The following is a 20,201-nucleotide window of genomic DNA, read 5'->3' as shown; positions in this document are numbered from 1 at the left end:
ATAATCTGCAATTCTACTGTACAGGTTGGCAGATGACAATATGTATAAGTTTTGAACTCTGGAAATTAAGGACCAAATTCTAACACACTTATGGGCCAGATTCTTGGATCCAGATAAGCTGTACTTGGCAATAGATGAACCCATTATCACTATTAAAATATCAGAATGCCTACAAGAGATGAGTTAGCTGCTCTTTACCCAAGAACTTAAGTGAACCCAGGCAAGACTGGAATCATAGAAACGTAGGGTTGGAATGTACCTTGGGAGGTCATCTAGTCCAGCTCCCCATGCTGAGGCAGGACCAAGTAAACCTAGACCATCCCTGAGAGGTGTTTGTCTAACCTGTTCTTAAAATCCTCCAATCCTTCCACAACCTCCCTTGGAAGCCTATTTTAACCTTTTGTCATAGGTCAAGTTTTCTAAATCTTAATCATGTTAGCTGCTCTCCTCTGGACTCTCTCCAATTTGTGCACATCTTTCTTAACGTGTGGTGCACAATACTGGGCACAATACTCCAGCTGAGGCCTCACCAGTGCCGAGTAGAGCAGGACAATTACCTCCCATGTCTTACATATGAGACTCCTGTTAATAGAATCCCAGAATATTAGCCTTCTTTGCAACCGCATCACATTGTTAGCTCATGTTCAATTTGCAATATCCTATAACACAGGACTTGAAGTGGGTGGGAAAGCTGATTGTATACCACTTTTGCACTCTTGCAATTGCCAGGGCTGCCAAGGGCATTTTGACTCCAGAATTATCTGCTCCAATTTATGTTGAATTATGTTGGCACCTAGGGGGCATTACACTAGCCATGAATCATTGGAGCTCAATGCACTCTAGTCATGTTGCCCTCCCATTCCTGGTCCATTCATTTTTTCCAAGGGAAAAATAGAAAGGAGCGGCATAAATGGCTTTATGCCACTGGAGATTCCCCCCATGCCAGGGGAATAATAAGATGCAACTTATACCAGCTTTAAGGATTCTGCTTTCCTCAGAAGCATATGATAAAACTAACTAAAGGGACCACTGGTCTGTTCCAACAAATCAATAACAATATATCTTTTGTCTGATTATCTAGAAAATGAACATGCAAATCTTTTACTAAACAGAAAAGAGTCTGTATAAATGAAGACACACAGATCCTAAGTTTGCACAAAACAGTATCATATTTTCTGCAAATATAATACAAAGAAAGTGATGACTTATTTTGAATAAGACTCTCCATCTGTGCCTCACACCATCAGGATCTTAGAAGATAAAAATAGTGGTCCTGCATTATGCTGAAAGCATAAGCAAAGTTAAGAGTTATTCCAACTGATATCTAAGCATATTGGTGCAAAAGCTCCAAGACAACATCTGATACTGGAGACCATGTTCAGTGGTGGAGGAAATACTAATAAAAAATCTACTATATTATTTTTAGCAATTAGGTGTGAAATAGAAATCTAGACACATCTAAAGCTAATTGGCTACAGTGATTCCATTTTATCAATCTCTAGCAGCAATATGTTGTGTGTCAACATTGGTGTTCTCTCTGATCATGCTTAGTTGATTCCTTCACATGTAGTCAACATGAGAGACATTAAAAGATGACATGGATTGTTGCTCCAGTCTATTTTTGAGGGAACAGTGGTTTTCTTAAAACATCACAGTTCCATGGGAACAGTGTAAAACTGTGAATAAACAGTATAAGGCTTTATGCCCATTCATGGGCATCAAGCTAGAAAACCCTTCCCATGCCTTGTGGCAAAATACACAGAAAAAAAGTTTCATGGAAGTAGAGCCCTATTTAGAATAATTAAGTTGTTTCTAATATTTAGAAGTACAGTGATAAATATATTTAAATATATTTATAGATTTAGCAGAATTAAGAACATGTAATTTAAAACAAAATCTCAATTAACAATACATTGCTGTGAAAGAGGGCCTAGACCTCTTCCCTAATTCATAGTGCCAGAAAATAAGTGATGGGGTTGATTTGCTAATCTGTCTGTTTGAAAAGACAGTACAGAAAATGGCTGGGGCAGAATGGCAGGTAATAATGCACCATAGCACCTGCAGGCTTTTCCTGTCTTAGCCTGGTCTACACTGGGGGGCAGGGGGAATCGATCTAAGTTACGCAACTTCAGCTATGTGAATAACGTAGCTGAAGTCGATGTACTTAGATCGACTCACTGTGATGTCTACTTCACCGCTGTATGTCGATTGCTGCTGCTCCCCTGTTGACTCCGCCTGTGCCTCTCGCAGCGGTGGAGTACAGGAGTCGACGGGAGAGTGCTTGGGGGTCGATTTATCGTGTCTAGACTAGACGTGATAAATCGATCCCTGCTGGATCGATCGCTGCCCGCCGATCCGGTGGGTAGTGAAGACAAACCCTTAGTCCACGAGTTTTGGCTGCCTGTTTGGAGCAGGGCAGCCTATGCCATTAATTTAACAGCAGTCTCTAAACATTGTAAAAAAAAATAAATAAATAAACTCAGAAGTTGGCTGTCTGGGCTTATAAATAAAGAAACAAAGCCTCACGTACAAGAGCTTCGTCGTGGTGCTTGTAGGAAAGGCCCTGGGATTCTGTGTAGCACTGTCCGGTCTCACCCAATTCTGCCTTGAGAAGAAGACGACTAGACTTCTTCACTGGCCTGCTGACTCCCAATTGGTCATTGTCTCCTCCTGGCCCTTCTAGGCCTTTGGAGGACTAAATGTTGTTGGTAGCTTCTTTGGAGTGGGTTACCTTGAGCAAGGGGCATTGAGGCACCAGTGCAGCAGGGGTCAGAAAAGGCCTGACAGATGCTATCACAGGCAGAGATGTGCAGAGTTGTCTGTGAAATGCTGTACCTGAGATTTGTCAGTAAGACTTTGAAAGACAGATGTTAATCATAGTTAAGAATCTTTGTATTCTCAATGGCTCATCCCCTAGATAATGCAACAACTGAAAACAACTATTGTGTATGTAGGTAACTGGAGGAAACAAGTTTGGGAAGTGGCGTTGGCTGTCTGAAAACAATGGCGATATGTCTGAACTTGCAAGCTGACCCAGTCACATCGACTAGATAGGAAACAACTCTGGAAACAGCAAGAGGAGTTGGTATCTAGTGCAGCAAGCAATGTTGACAGGCAAATCAGAGAAGTAAGAAAGAGGGGAATGCTTTCTAAGGAATATAAGCTATTTCCTTTTAGGTTTGTAACTAGGCTGAAAAGACTATGAGAAATTTACATCGAGATACATTAAGCAAATGATTTCTTTTGTTTTAATGACATTTCTTTATTTTTAATATAACTTGCTTTTTGTTAAGATCACTGTTATATGTGTAGTTTCAAAAAGATGTCTCCCTAAAAAAGACAACCCTTAAAGAGACCTAAAGAAGAACTCTGCGTAAGCTTCAAAGCTTGTCTCTCTCATCAACGGAAGTTGCTCCAATAAAATATATTGCCTCACCCACCTTGTCTCTCTAAATCCCTTAAAGAGCAGTGTTCATGAGTGAAAAGTTTCTGAAACCTACTCCCTCATCTCAGTCTTGATCAAGGGGCATAGACTATGATATTCTAAGCTGGTAAATTGTGTTTTCATTTGCCTAGGAAATGAGAGACAGCAGAGAGTAATTGGCAGGAGTAATGGTCAGTTAGTGAATAGCAAATTAACCGATGCTCTTGCATGGCTTTGAAATAGGTTATTTTCCTGTAGAATAAAAATGTGGCCTTTAAAAGCAGGAGGAGGGATGAAAGAGTCCACAAGACTTGGGGTTTTAACTCAAACAGAAGTCCTCCTCAAGGTGCTTGGGGAGTGTATGATGCATTCATAGATCTATAGATTTTAAGGCCAGAAGAAACCAATATGATAATCTAATCTGACCTTTTGTGTAACACAGGCCACTGAATTTCACCAGCCTTCTCCACAGACCCCTTTACCAAACTACTTCCTCCCATAATTAGTTATGGATATGGGGTAATAGTGTGTTTTGTTCGGAGGCTGGCATCCCCAAGGTGAAGACTTACAGTTACAGTGCAGGTACAACAGTTGTGATTATGATAAGGTGCATGCCAGGAGGTGGGGGAAGTAGAGGGTATGTACTGGGGTGACTTACCTCTTCATTTCCTTATTTTTTTGGGGTTAGCATCAGGTGGATTGTGTGTTACTACTTCATAACAAAGTTTTCCTATATTAATTTCCAAACTTTAAAATACTTAAAAGGTGGAGGGTTTTTTAAAATTTTATATATTTGATTTTTTTTAGGGAGTACACCTGCATAAGGTCAGAAATGCAGTTGTTGTTGGAGATTTTATCCCAAATCTCCTGTGAATCAACAGCTGCCATAAATAGTCAAAAAAATGTTTATTTGCATTACACAAATAAATTGGCAACCATTGGAACATAAACTTCCAGCTATGATGAATAATGGCTAAAAATGATCCTAAAATAAATATTTCCCCCCAAAACAACAAGTTGCATCCGATCTACTCCGGATACCTCTTTCTACCAACATTTATGTAAACCCACAATATTTTTTAAAATACAACTGTCAACAATGAAAGTTTGCAGGGCCAAGGACCAATTTCAGCCAGAGCCCAATGTCAAAGACTTCCTAATAAAAAATAAAATAAAGATAAACAAAACAAAGACTGTACAAGTATTGGGGATAGCCGTGTTAGTCTGTGTCCACAAAAACAACAAGGAGTCCGGTGGCACCTTAAAGACTAACAGATTTATTTGAACATAAGCTTTCGTGGGTAAAAAACCCTCACTTCTTCAGATGTGTGGAGTGAAAGTACTGTAGTCCAATGCCTCTGAATTCATATGCTTCAGTTCTTGATGTGCCCAAACACTTCAAATCTAGGTAACAGCTCTGTAGGAAAGAGGATATACCCATCCTCTTTCACTCCATGCATCTGAAGAAGTGAGTTTTTTTACCCACGAAAGCTTATGCCCAAATAAAGGCTGTACAGAAAATTCAAAGGGCATGATAGCTAATACTGTGTGAAGTTTCATACTGATGGGTTACCTTCTTTAGAGAAAAACAGGAATTTATGCCTCAATTTAAGCACATTTTAGAACACAACCTTAGATATGGAGCTGCAAGGAAGAGCCTCCATACTAACATGCAGCGATTGAGGAAAAAAAATATATAACTTTGCTTTTATACATTTTTCCTACAAATAAGGTTTTACTAGATTCTGTGAAAGCAGCATTGTGAAAAAGCAGTCACTATGTTAAAAGTTTGCAGTGTGACGAGTATAAAGGGAATTTCCCAAAGAGAAAAAACAATAAGGAGACAAATTTAAATGATGGGTATATCCTCTTTCCTACAGAGCTGTTACCTAGACTTGAAGTGTTTGGGCACTTCAATAACTGAAACATATGAATTCAGAGGCATTGGACTACAGTACAAAATAACTAGTCTATGCATTGAAAACTCAAATGGTTTAATGCCTCCGGTTTTACTGAAACATAGTTAGTATTTTCTAGGAAAAGTACCATAAATATAACAACTTCCAGTTATCCATAGCATGTTATATTAAGTTAAAGGGAAGAAAATAGTCATGCTCCCATGAAATGTTCTGCAATCATATTATGAAAGTTAAAAACAAAACAAAAGACTTCCTTCCAGATTTAACTTGCCTTATAGACTTCTTGCAAATTTTAACAAGAAAAAAAAAAAGCGTAAGTTTTATGGACTGACTGACGGAAAACCTACCAGCAATCAAATGAATGCGATGTGAATTAATTTGCATACTCAAGTTAGTTTGAAGGAAGGGGAGAGGAAAAAGCATTTAGAACAAAACAGAAAATGTTAGAAAATAAGAAATGCTGTCATTTCCTCTGTTTTGTAGCTCCCTAACTCCCTTACCATCTGTAGACAATGACAAATCCATTGTCACCCTAAATAGAATAAAACATCACAGAGCATTTTTTTTATAGCTTCTGAATGCTATTGGCTCCCTTGGATCAGCAACGGAGACTAAATTACCCTAGATCTGGCTTGCCTCTCTTTTTGGTGGAGAGATACTCTTTTCCATTCCTTTACCACAAAACACAATAACCACTTCCTCCTGAAAAAAACTAAAAAGACTTAAAACATTACTGTATTTCGACAGACTGTTTTTTAAAAAAGTTCACCAAATCCAGACATCTTTAATTATTCAAATGATAAATAGACAATGCAGTCACTACTTCTTTTCCCTCTGTGTATAAGCTTAGAGAGGAGATAGTAATCACATTGCTAAATTGCTTAGCAACTGTGGGTAAAAAACCTAATAAGTTATAATTTAATATGTGAAAAGCTTGCAGGGGGTTAGTAGCACACCTCTAGCGCTATTGAGGATTCATGCTGAGAATTCCATTCCAAACTGGCAGTTGTCTCAAAACACTGCAACATACAACAGTTCAAAAATGTAAATGTCACAATGACTGGTCAAATAGGCTTCCATATGGTGTTTTGTTGCTATCTTTCCCGTTAGCCTAGCAGTAACTTCTATAAATCACTTTCAGACTGAAAACAACCTTTGTGAACAGCTTCATAATGAATCCATGTGTTGAATCAATCTTACTAGATTCAAAAGTATTGGGGGAAGGTAATTTTGAATAGTTTCAATTAGACTAAGGTAACTCCTAGGAGCCAAATTTGCTCACCTTATACAAAAGTTCAAATAAATGGGCTTTGTCCCAGGGAGTTTTGCTCGGGCTGGGAGATAGAATCTCTCTCAACAGGCAGTCAAGCATCCAGTACAGTAACCGATAGCCACTACACCTCAACCTCGATATAACGCTGTCCTCGGGAGCCAAAAAAATCTTACCACGTTATAGGTGAAACCACGTTATATTGAACTTGCTTTGATTCACTAGAGTGCGCAGCCCCACCCCCCGGAGCACTGCTTTACCGCGTTATATCCGAATTCGTGTTGTATTGGGTTGCGTTATATCGAGGTAGCGGTGTATTTGAGTTCAGTAGCTGTAGTAATATTCATGGCTGCTAGCACCTCACAAATGGATGGAGGGGAAGATTAGGTTAATTCAGTTTGTAGACCCACCCTCACCATGCCTTTTTGCATGTTGGCACATATTGAACAACAATGTAGTGCACTGAGAGATACTGAGATGCAGGCACCCAAGTTTGGGCTCTCTGGAGCCTTATCTCCCATGTGCAGCTGATCTAGATGGGTTCCACTGCTGATGTTCCCTACATACCCAGGTGAGAAAAGCAAGATTTGATTCTAAAGCAACAAAACTTTCCAGTACAAGAACATATAGAACATAGACGGACACTAAGAACATTAGTGAAACAGTGAAACTTTACCTGCAACCACTGTGACTGGTCACTATGACCTGAAGTCCAGGCATTCACTTTGCCTTGTTTGTCTAGCCGGGCTTTCCTAGGTTCCCAAGTGAACATGTCCATGTTAAGTGTTCTGAAGATGCTGGAGGCAGTAATCTGATAGTCCTGTATATGCCCTGATTTCATCCCCAGAGGTTCAGAGCAACCTGAAAAAAAGTGAAAAGGAGACTATTTACTTCACTATAGTGCCTTTTAGGGTTGTTGTTGTTATTGTTTTGGTGGTATAACCTGGGTTAGTGGGTCTGATAAGAAAGGGAGCTAAGCTTGTTGTCAGATAGATGAGAGATGGGGAAAACTGCAGTGGTGCTCACCTTGCTAATAAAGGAACCTTATAATTAGGTGAACGCTGGGAGATGGATGGCTGACTAAACCAACAGCAGGGGAGATGGACCTGCCTGAGGGAGTATGAGTGATCTCCTCTCTCTCTATCCCCCTGCCTGGGGAGGTTACCTATTTTGCTCTGAAAGGGATTTGCCAAACTACTCTGGAAGAGAGCAATTTCACTTAGAAACACTGAGGAGGCCCGATCCACCATTGGGACTTTTTCTACTGTAAAATCTACTGCTGCAGCGAATAGGTTAGCCACTGGGTGAATAGGCACCCTCATCACCTCGCCGCAACCTCCAGGCCTGCAGCGACTCATGAAGGTACAAGGATTCCTCCACATTATGGCACCCACTAGTGTGGAATAAAGTCGTGAATCCAGGGAAACCCACCCTGACTACTTGCGGGTCATAGAGTGTTACTGATGTACCCACTTCAGATCAATCTTCCCCTTCCCTTTATATGCTTCTCTATATTTCCCCTGTTAAATAAAATATACCTTCATGGTTGCCTCATCTGTTATGGAGGTGTCAGAAGAGTATGTATGAAGTATAAGGGTAGGCATAGGGAGAAGTACTGGGTCAGCAATAGTCAAAACCAGATAGGGAGCTAAGGCTGGGCTCCTGAATACCTTAAACGATCAGGTGGACACATCATCAGTTAGTAGTTAAGAACCCAGGCCATTGAAACCCACTCCAGCTAAAGCAGAGTAACACTGGGTTAAGGGCTCTTGTTGATGACTAGCTGCCCTTAGAGGTACGGAGACCCATAAACCATCTTACAGGGGGGAAAAGAAGAAAGCAGTTCCCAAAGAAAAGGCCCTAGGGAATCAGGAACATCTTTGGAGGAAATTGCAATCAAACCAAAAATTGACAATTCAAAGCATTTTATTATAACACATGTTGAAAGAATTGAAAACAAGATAGAGAACTCAAAATATTTTCTAACACATTTACAGAGAAAAGTAAAAAAGGTGATTTTCCCCCCCAGTCCTTTTCATTAGTCTCAGCCTCATGTATATACATGAATTCCTATCCAGCACATACCCATTGTTTCCTTTAATTTATTCTACTCTACTCTTATACCATGTCCCATTGTAGTGGTGTCTTAACACCAAGGAAGTGTAATTCTACAAAATTCGTACTTCTTTCTTAATGTTACTAGTGCTGAGGAAAATTCCTTGAGTACTAAGCACATCTGTACTTTTTCATAACTTGATATAGTGCCAAAAACCATATACGAGCAGCCAGGTGTAGACTACAGATATTATAGCTGGGAGAGGGTGTAGCTTCCTCAGGAGAACTAAGCAAGGATTGTCTGCTAAAATCAGGTGGCCATATCCCACATGATTTACTGTGACTGCAGATGAGGATGGACATTGGATATTGGTCCTTCCTCTCCTCTCCTCTTTTAGATTTCTAAGATAAAATTTAACAAGTGATTCCAAAGAGACATGATGCTGTGCAATGAATTATGAGGGGTTATTCATTGGGCAGAGGCAGGGTGCATTTGGATCTACTAGGAGGAAGAATAGGTTGGAGCAGAGTTAAGGACAATAAGAAGTTTTTTAAAAGTATTAGGAACAACAACAACAACAAAAATCCTGACAATGGTATTGGTCCATTACTAGATAGAAGTGGTAGAATTATCAATAATAATGCAGAAAAGGCAGAAGTATTCAATAAATATTTCTGTTCTGTATTTGGGAGAAAAACACATGCTATAGTCTCATCATATGGTGATGATAACACTCTTTCCATTCCGCTATCTCTGGAGGATGTTAAACAGAAGCTAGTGGGCTTTAATAAGACTAAATGTATACATCTAGGAACAAACAATGTAGACCAAATACAGAATGGGGGACTCTATCCTGGGTGGCATTGATGATGAAAAAGATTTGGGGGTCATGATAGACAATCAGCTGAACATAGCTCCCAATGTGATGTTGTGGCCAAAAGAGCAAATGCCAATCCTGGGATGCATAAGCAGAGGAATCTCAAGTAGGACTGGAGAGATTATTTTACCTCTATATTTGGCACTGGTGCAACCACCTCTGGAATATTGTATCCAGTTTTGGTGTTCACAATTGAAGAAGCATGTTGATAAATTGGAGTGGGTTTGGAGAAGAGCCACAAGAATAATTAAAGGTTTAGAAAACGTGCCTTATAGTGACAGAATTAGAGCAGTCTAAGTAACTACATAGGGAAAAAATATGTAATAATGGGCTCTTCAATCTAGTAGAGAATGATATAACATGATCCAATGGCTGGAAGTTGAAGCTAGATAGATTATGATTAGAAATAAACCAAATTTTTGACAGTGAGGCTAATTAACCATTGGTATAATTTATTAAGAGTTGTGGTGGATTCTTCACCACTGACAATTTTTAAATCAAACTGGCAAGTTTTTCTAAAAAATATGTTCTAGGAATTACTTTGGGAAAATTGTATGGCCTGTGTTAGACAGGAAGTCAAACTAGATGAACACAATAGTTCTGCTGCCATGACCTCCATAGATCAGAAGGTACCATCATACAATGGTAGCATAATAACAAGAGAACAGAGGCCGAGGAGAGGCAGATGGGCTGCGTGGCTCTTGCGATAAAAAGGAATAAGGAAAAGGTAGGGTATGTGGCTGGTTAGGAGAATGGTTAAGGTTTTGTCTACCCTGCAATCAGAGGTATAATTGCAGCACGAGTAGATATACCTGAGCTAACTTTGATCTTGCTAGCTTGAGTAACAACAGCAGTGAAGCTGCTGCAGCAAATGCCATACAAGCTCATCTAGGACCCTGCGCTGCCACCTATGCCATGCTGCTGCAGCTTCACTGGTATTGTTATTCAAGCTACCTAGCTCAGCTATGTCTACTTGTACTGCAGTCAGACCTCTAACTACAGTGTAGTCATACCTCGGGACCATGTCTACACTGCAGTTGGGAGATGTAATTCTTAGACTGGGCAGATGTACATGCACTAGCTCTGCTCAAGCTAGTGTGCAAAAAACAAAAGTGTAGCCACAGTGGTATGATGGTGACTCAGGCTAATTGCCAAAGAAAACCCTGTCTGAGGGCTTGTTTTCACCACCACGCTATATCAACGCAGTGGGAGTAGAAGGGAGCAAGATATAGGTCTTGACTGGAGTTAAAAATGAGAGAGATTCATTCAGTTTGCTTATTATTCAGTATCAAAGTTTCACTACTGGATTACTAGGGCTGTCCTTAAGAGTGCTTCATCTGAAGAAGGGGTGGGGTGAGGAGGAAGGGGAAAGTGCCTGATAACAAAAATGGGCTGTCAAAACATTTTGGGCCAGAGTTGAAAAACAATACATCACAGAAAATGAAACCATCAATTGCATTCATCTACTTTTTCTACTTTGCACCCACCCTTGTACATGCTTGTGCACACACGTAATTTTACACTTTTTCTTTCCAGCTTCAAAAGTTAGAGGGAAGAAGAGGATACCACAAATCTTAAACTGCTAGCAGAAAGAGAGGCAGAGGTACTAAAGCAGGAGATAACATTATATGGATACAGGAGTAGGGACAACAAATTATTGCTATATCAAAGAAAATTACATCCATTATAGATCACATATTTAATTGAATACTTCCAGAAAAAACAAAACAACCCCCTCTACCCTCTCCCCCAAACATACACATGTAATTTCTGATGTCTAGACTTTGAACCATGGTGCAAAGGACATGTAAAGGAGACTTCTTCAATACTTTTTATGTACAAAAAAACTTTTTATTTAAAAAAAATGGTGTGAGGGAGTATTATAATACTCATGATTATAAAGACAGGATAGGAAATTATGGAAACGAAATGGTGATGGCTAGGACATACATGAAGGAAAGACCCAAATAACATAACAGGGGAAGTGTTGGACTGGAATCGCTGGGATAAGGTGCAATGCGGTAGACCAAGGTTAAGACAGAAATGCACACTAGAAGTGGAACTGAAAGCTCTCAGAATGACAAGGCAAGAAGCCAAGATGGCACTAGGAGACCAATAATTCAAGGTCTTGAGATTGGGATAATCCATACTCAGCTGCAGACATGCTCTCTATGGTCTTTGGTTGTAGCACATCTTGTCTGTCGGTTTGCCCAGGTCCTCTACAACACTGAGTACCCTTAACTCCCATTGACTTCAACAGTGCTCAGCACCTCCCAAGAGGCGCTCAGCATCTCATATAATTGTGCAAGAACTCAGAAGTAATCAGTGCCAAAGCTAGATATTTGCACGCAATCACCTAGGCTTGTGCTCAAATTACTACGTTTGTCTTGCCTTATGCTAGGGTTTGTGAAGGAGTGGTAAGAGCAGAGCAAGCCAATTATTTTAATACAAAGACTATGTTCTGTCTTGATTGTTGTATGTATCTATTGGTGAATTAAAAAAAAGATTTTAAGACTTTGCTTATGAAAAATAACAGACTGCTCGGTTATATGAAAATACACGTTGCCTATAATTCTCACTTTCAGTCGGTCCATTTGAGAAATCAAATAGGTGTTCTGTAAATCCAAGAATGCCAGTCAAACAAAAGTGAAGGGCAGCTTCTGCTTCCCTTCTTCACATTGAGTAGTATAGTACCTTACTCTACAGAAGGACACATGAATACTAATGGGACCATTGTCTGAATAAGGTACTACTCAACATGAGCAAGATTGGCAGAATCTGGCACTAAATGCAGAGGGTTTCAGGGGGAAAAAAAGCCAGGGAAAGAAATAAATGTTCATTTTATAGTTGGCTGGCACAAGAATAGAAAGTGCTTGTTCAATATAAAACACACTTATGGCCCTGCTTAGATAGGACTACTGTGCTTAAAGTTAGCCCTGTGCCTAAGTGTATTGCTGAATTGGGGCCTAAGAAAGGTTCATCTTTTGATCTTGCTACACTTTCTTTAATTAGAAAGGTTTCATTAAAAATTCAAAAATCAGTTCTGAAACCCCCAGACCTCTAAGAATGCATCTCAACCTCAGATAAACCACCTGGAATTAGACTGCAATAATCTGTCTTTATGTGTAATTGTACTTGGCTTTCCACTGAGGCGGAGTTGTTCTGATGAGTCCAGACTGTGACAACAGTGCTGAGGAATGGTGACCTTGAAACTGAGATGAGACCATTGAAATGAATTCACTTAGTAGCTTTCACAGTTCTTTGAGCAAAACAATTCCTGGTCATTCTGGCAAGGACTTATTCTAAATTGTGGTTCCAGAAATGGAAAATGTAAAAAGAAAAATCTAATACACTAAAGCACCTAAGACGGGATTTTCTATTTACTTTCAAATCTATCTGTATTGGAAAAGGGCTACAGTGAGATTAATGCATTAACTTTTAATTTCTGAATCTGGTTTTGATGTCACTAGAGGACCAAGAATTATTTAACTCAGACTGTTGTGATATATCATTCGGGAACTGGATGACTATTGTTCATACAGTAAAACAGGAAGCCAGGTAAAATCAACCCAAAATGAATTTACTGTAGCAATCCCTGTGGTGAAAAGTTGATCTCTTTTGACAGATAAAGAATTTGCATGTTAGAGAGCGGATGGGGTCAAGCGTTACATTTATGTGCTATAACCTTTGCTAAAACAAACCTTGAGAGGGTTTATATTGGCTCACTAGTTTATTGACTTTTGCTCCAAGACACAATCACAGTTTCTATAGGAAAGTCACAAAGCAAATCTAAATCAAATCAAACTTCATCAAAGGCAACCAGGCACAATGTATTTTATTTTGCTTTGAAAGTTCTTCAGCTGCAGCTTACTGAACTCTTGCAATTTCGAGCTTGTTATACAGTGCCTGTCCAGCATAGTCTAGTACAGGGGTCGGCAACATTCGGCACGTGGCTCGCCAGGGTAAGCACCCTGGCGGGCCGGTCCAGTTTTATTTACCTGCTGACGCGTCAGTTTTGGCCAATCGCGGCCCCCACTGGCCGCGGTTCGCCGTCCCGGGCCAATGGGGGCGGCGAGAAGCTGCGGCCAGCACATTGCTCGCCCGCGCCGCTTCTCGCCGCCCCCATTGGCCAGGGACGGCGAACCGCGGCCAGTGGGGGCCGCAATTGGCCAAACCTGCCATGTCAGCAGGTAAATAAAACTGGCCCAGCCCGCCAGGGTGCTTACCCTGGCGAGCTGCGTGCCGAACGTTGCCGACCCCTGGTCTAGTAGATAGGGCACTAAACAGGAAGGCAGGACTTGGAGATCTGTGTCCAGTTCCCAGCCAGGGCCAGCTCCAGGCACCAGCCTAGCAAGCAGGTGCTTGGGGCGGCCACTCTGGAGAGGGGCGGCACGTCCAGCTATTTGGCGGCAATTCGGCGGATGGTCCCTCACTCCCGCTTGGAGCAAAGGACCTCCCGCTGAATTGCCGTAGGGTGACCAGATCACCCAAGTCAAATATCGGGACGCGGGGGGGGAGGGTGACGCGGGGGGGGGGGGGGCGTGGTGGGGGGGGGCGGGGCAAAAAAAAAAAAAAACCACCCTTCCTCCACAAGTGCTGGAGGGAGGCCCAGGAGACACAGGGGGAATGCGGGGCCAGGGTGAGTGAGAGTCCGGCCTGGCCCCAGTGCAGGCAGGACTCAGTTGGGTGGTAGGGAGAGGAGGGGGGCGGCCCGCGGTGCCAGACGGCGGCTATTCTCCCACCCTGGGCAGCGGGACTCGGGAGCAGCCGCTGCTGCAGCTCCCACTGCCGCAGGGGGAGGAAGTGGCCGATGGCCAAGCTTGGCGGCTGCGGCTCTGGCGCCTGGGCCGGAACCCCCCGAGCCTGGGCCTGCTGCGGGGACCCAGCAGCGCACATGCTGCGCGTGCCCAGCCCCTGGCCAGTCACGTCTGGGCTGCTGCCCAGCTGGTACTATCCCGCGGCAGCCCCGGAGTGGGGGCAGCAGGCCCCAGCCCCCAGCCCCCCCGTCCCGCTCGGTCCCGCAGGGGAACAAACGGGGCTGAGCTGCCAATGCCTCCGCCCCGGGGCCGCCGTGTGATAGCACCAGCTGGGCAGCAGCCCAGACGCGACTGGCCAGGGGCTGGGCGCGTGCAGCGCGCTGCTGGGTCCCCGCAGCAGGCCCTGGCTCGGGGGGTTTGGGGGCGCCAGAGCCGCAGCCGCGGAGCGCCATGGCCGCTTCCTCCCCCCGCGGCAGTGGGAGCTGCAGCAGTGGCTGCTCCCGAGTCCCGCTGCCCAGGGGGGAGAAGAGCCGCCGCCTGGCCCCGTGGGCCGCCCCCCTCCTCTCCCTACCACCCAACTGAGTCCTGCCTGCTCGGGGCCAGGCCGGACTCTTACTCACCCCGGCTCCGCGCTTCCTCTGAGTCTCCCGGGCCTCCCTCCAGCGCTTGCGGAGGGAGGAGGAATGGTGACCTGGGGAAGAGGCAGGGATTCGGGGAGGGAGCCAATCGGGGGAGGAGGGGGTGGAGTCGGGCGGGGGGGGGTGCGAGCACTTCCGGGCTCCAGGTTCCGGCGCATTTTCTTGTTTGTCCAGTGTCCCGACCGCACGTCGGTCGGGACGCGGGACAAACAAGGAAATATCGGGACAGTCCCAATAAAATCGGGACGTCTGGTCACCCTAAATTGCCGCCACAGATCGCGATTGCGATCGCGGGTTTTTTTGTTTGTTTCTGTTTTTGGCTGCTTGGGGTGGCCAAAACCCTGGAGCCAGCCCTGTTCCCAGCTCTGCCATTGACTTGCTACGTAACCCTGGAGAAGTCACTTGACTTCTGTATCGGTTGTCCCTCCTACCCTTTGTCTGGCTTGTCTAGTCAGGATGTAAGCTGTGGGTGGGGAGCAAAGGCTGTCCCTCAGTATGTGTTTGTACAGTGCCTAGCACAATTTTGATTGGTACTTCTAGGTGCTACTGTAAATAAATAATTAGAGAATCACAGATATGAAGCACTGGAAGTGACCTCTGGTCATCTATTCCAGCCCCTTGCACACACGCAGGACCAAATATACTTAGATCATCCCTAACAGGTGCTTGTCTAACCTGTTCTTAAAAATCTTCAATGATGGGCATTCCACAACTTCGCTTAGAAACCTGTTCCAGTGCTAAAATATATTCATAATTATGAAGTTTTGCTTAATAGCTAATCTAAATATTCCCTGCTGCAGATTTCTTGTCCTACCTTCAGGGGACATGGAGAACAATTGATCACCATCCTCTTTATAACAGCCCTTATCATATTCCCCCTCAGTCTTTTTTTATCAAGACTACACATGTCCAGTTGTTTTAACCTTTCTTCATAGATCAGGTTTTTTTAAACCTTTTATCATTTTCATTGCTGTCCTCTGGACGCTCTCCAACTTATCCTCATGTTTCCATGTTTCCCAGAAGTTGACACAATACTCCAACTGAGGCCACACCACTGACAAGTACTGTGGGACAATTAACTCCCATGTCTGTCTTACACCTCAAAATGATATTAGTCTTTTTCATAACTGCATTACATTATTGACTAATTCCACATGTGATCTATTATAACCCACAATTCCTTTTTAGCAGTACTACTACCTAGCCAGCTATTCCCCATTTTGTAGTTGGGCATTTGATTTTTTCCTTCAAGTATAATACTTTGCACTTGACTTTATTCAATATCATCTTGTTGATGTCATTCCAATTTGTCAAGGTAATTTTGAATTCTAATCCTCTCCTCTGGAGTGCTAGCAACTCCTCCCAGCCTGGTGTTATCCACCAATTCTATAGGTCTCTACTCCATTATCCAAGTAATTAATGAAAATGTTGAACAGTACTGGACCCAGGACAGACCCCTGTAGGATCCCACTAGATATGTCCCCCAAGTTTGAAAGTGAACATTGATAACTACACTGTGAGCACAGTCTTTCTGTCAGTTTTGCAGTTACCTTATAGTCATTTCATCTACATCACATTTCCCTAGTATGCTTATGAGAATGTCATGTGGGACTATGTCAGAAGACTTAGTAAAATCAAGATACATCATGTCTACTGCTCCCCCCATCTACTAGGGCAGTAATCCTGTCAAAGAAGGAATTTAGTTTGGTTTGGCATTACTTGTTGTTCACAAATCAGTGTTGACTATTCCTTATAACCCTATTATCCTCTAGGTGCTTACAAATTGATTGTTTAATAATCTGTTCCAGGTATCAAAGCTAGACTGACTGGTCTATGATTCCCTGGGTCCTTTTTGTTATAAGGTGCTATATTTGTCCTTCTCCAGTCCTCTGGGATCTCACCTTTCCTCCACAAGTTCTCAAACATAATAGCTAACAGTTCAGAGATTGTTTCAGGTAGTTCCTTAAGTACCCTAAGGTTAATTTCATCAGACCCTGCTGACTTGAATACATCTAACATATTTAAATATTCTTTAACCTGATCATTCCCTATCTTGACGTGCATTCCATTCCTGTGTTTATTTTTAGTTTTGTTAAGCATTTGGTCACTACTTACCTTTTTAGTGATGACTGAAGCAAAATAGGCATTAAATACCCCAGCCTTCTGTACCCATTTCAAGCAACAAATAATTTGATATCAATATGTACAAAAATATATACCCTATTCTAAATACAAAGAATATCAAATTCAACCATGCTGTAACACCACAGATGTCAATGGAATTATACCATGAATAAATGTTCTAAACCACAGGAACAAAGCGGTTTTATGCTATGACAATGGTGTGTTGTTGGAAAACTGACCTGATAATTCACAGCCAAGAAGTTCCATCCTCAAAGTACAGTGTCTTCTGCAAACCTGAGGATATAGTCGGATGTATTGTGATTTTATTGGAGGTGTGAAAGAATTGGCATACGGAGTGTTGTTGTCCACATTTCCATGGAACACCTGTGACAACAACAATAAAATAAAAAATAAAAAAAATCACCATACATTTCAAATAGTACAAGGATCACAACTGGATCCTTACTTTATCTTCGTGGACTTCTATATATCCACTTCCTTTTCTAGTCTTCATATCCTGTTTGTCATGACTTTCCACATTTAGAGGCTTCTCCTTCACCTATGCTCCCCAATCTGGCTGGATTCAGCAGGGTATTTGAGCATAACTTGAAGCATGTGGGTATTTCTATTTGTTGCCTTTAGTAGAACTACTTGATGAGTTGTGCTCGTGCTTAAGGTAAGGAATGTGTTTAAGAATCTTGCTGAATTGGGATCTCTCTCTCTCTCATGCTACAGCTATTAATATAGTAAAATCACATCTTCCCTTCAACTTGTGTATTAAAATGTCCCTGTTCATTTTAGTCTGCAATTATAAACACTGATCCATACTTACTTTCCCCTCCCTTATTTAAGAACTGATCCAACTTCCACTGAAGTCAGCTGGAGAGATTCCATTGACTGCAATGGGATTCAAATCAGGCCCTTAAAGGATTTCTCTATTCTCGCTTTGTCATAACTATAAAGGGAAGGGTAATAGCTGTCCTGTGTACAGTACTATAAATCCCTCCTGGCCAGAGACTCCAAAATCCTTTTCCCTGTAAAGGGTTAAGAAGCTCAGGTAACCTGGCTGGCATCTGACCTAAAGGACCAATAAGGGGACAAGATACTTTCAAATCTTGGGGGGGGAAGGTTTTTGTTTGTGTTCTTTGTTTGGGAGTGTGTTCGTTCTCGGGGACTGAGAGGGACCAGACATCAATCCAGGTTCTCCACATCTTTCTAAACAAGCCTCTCCTATTTCAAACTTGTAAGTAAATAGCCAGGCAAGGCGTGTTAGTTTTCCTTTGTTTTTCTCAACTTGTAAATGTACCTTTTACTAGAGTGTTTCTCTTTGTTTGCTGTACTTTGAACCTGAGACTAGAGGGGAGTCCTCTGAGCTCTTTAAGTTTGATTACCCTGTAAGGTTGATTTCCATACTGATTTTACAGAGATGATTTTTACCTTTTTCTTTAATTAAAAACCTTCTTTTTAAGAACCTGATTGATTTTTTCCTTGTTTTAGATCCAAAGGGGTTTTGGATCTTGATTCACCAGGAGTTGGTGGGAGGAAGGAGGGGAATGGTTAATTTCCCCTTGTTTTAAATCCAAGGGGTTGGATTTGTTTTCACCAGGGATTTGGTGAAGGTTTTTCAAGGTTTCCCAGGGAGGGAATCCATTGAAAATGGTGGCAGCCGAACCAGAGCTAAGCTGGTAATTAAGCTTAGAAGTTTTTATGCAGGCCCCTACATTTGTACCCTAAAGTTCAAAGTGGGGATCTCAGTCCTGACACGCTTCATTGTAATTAGATATTCTTACACTTCGCTTTCTCGCCTCTTTACAGTCTTTTCAACACAGCATTCCCTCTGCCTACATGACAGACACTGTGTCCAACTCTGTGAAGTGCCTTACTTCTAGCCTACCTCTCATAGTAAAGCATTCTGTGCTGCTTTGTATAAAAATAAATTCTAACTATATTGTAAATATTTTTGTTTGTTTTTTTACAGGAGGACACCATTTTTGCAATGCGGACATTAGCATTGATGAATGGGTTCTAGGGTATCAAGGGTTAACTTTAATCTGCCACTGTACTAAAACTAAATTGAAAACAGAGTCATGAGTAATTACTGGTAAACTAATTAAAATGAAAATCAGTTAAGTGTAATAAACAGGATTATTCTAGCCGGGGGGACACAGTGTTTATAGAACCATCAATTAAAGAGTAAGAAAGCCTTAGCAGACATAAAGTGGAAATGTATTGCTATGTTTTCCAGAACAAATAAGGCATCACACATAAAAGTGCTTTTTCTGTTAGACAATTAGACTCGTCTTCTGGAGATACCTTTTGCTTTCAGAAGTCAGATATACCTTGGGATTTTCATTCACACACACAGGTGACTCAGTCTTACCATATCTTCATTGGTGCCTTTTACTTTGTATGTCACCCAGGACTTCCCATCATTACTATATGCAATTTTGTAAGATTTGATATATTCTGGGCTTCCAATCCTCTTGGCACCTTGGGTTATAACTCCAGTGACTCTCATCTTCCTTTGCAGGTTTATCTGCAATAACAATTCAATATCATTGGTAACCATCAGAGGGACACAGTTGCTATTATGACACTAAATTGTTGTTCTGACTCAAACAAAAAAGAAACCAGTGCTTCATTCTGTAGCATTTTGATTGATTGTCTCTACATTTCATTTGATCATAAATATGAAAAAAAAAAAACACTTTTGCCCCCAAAGCTACATACTGTGTTATTTGTATATGTGTTGCATTGTGTCCACAGCTAAGATTTAATCTTCCATTCCATTAGATGGCTGATTTTGACCCCCCCCCCCTCCCCCCCTCTAATATCACAAGAATCTTCATTGCATGGTCCTCTGCCAGAGTAAAATTTTCCTGGAAAGTCTGAGGCAAAACAGAATAGGGATTTCCAACATACGGGTGTTCCAAAAGAAAAAAATCTGTGTTTTGACCTTTCAAAACAGGTTTTTTTTTTAATGGGTTTGATTGTAAGCTCTCTGAAGCAGGGCTGGTTTTTCTAGTTTGTGTTTGTTCTAGCACAATGGGGTCCTGGTCCATGACTGGGGCTCCTGGGCACTACAATAACACAAACAAATTAACAACAACAACAAGGTAACTGCATGCACTCATAC

At 41.9% G+C, this 20,201-nt stretch overlaps 1 protein-coding gene across 4 annotated transcripts in view; it reads right to left on the bottom strand.

Moving 5' to 3' along the window:
* The window catches only part of EDIL3 (EGF like repeats and discoidin domains 3), a 437,917-nt gene that overhangs the window by 85,273 nt on the left and 332,443 nt on the right, over positions 1-20,201 (bottom strand). For all 4 annotated transcript variants that reach the window (XM_054032539.1, XM_054032542.1, XM_054032540.1 and 1 more), the window contains 3 exons: positions 19,446-19,601; positions 17,305-17,449; positions 7,290-7,474 (listed from right to left, as the gene is read on the bottom strand). In XM_054032539.1, coding sequence (XP_053888514.1) covers positions 7,290-7,474; positions 17,305-17,449; positions 19,446-19,601 — 486 coding nt within the window. The remainder of the gene's footprint in view (positions 1-7,289; positions 7,475-17,304; positions 17,450-19,445; positions 19,602-20,201) is intronic.

The sequence above is a fragment of the Malaclemys terrapin genome, chromosome 6 (genome assembly GCF_027887155.1).
Source record: "Malaclemys terrapin pileata isolate rMalTer1 chromosome 6, rMalTer1.hap1, whole genome shotgun sequence".
Classification (NCBI taxonomy): domain Eukaryota; kingdom Metazoa; phylum Chordata; order Testudines; family Emydidae; genus Malaclemys; species Malaclemys terrapin.
The sequence above is the reverse complement of the archived record's forward strand: the minus strand, read 5'-3'. Positions and strand labels throughout refer to the sequence as shown.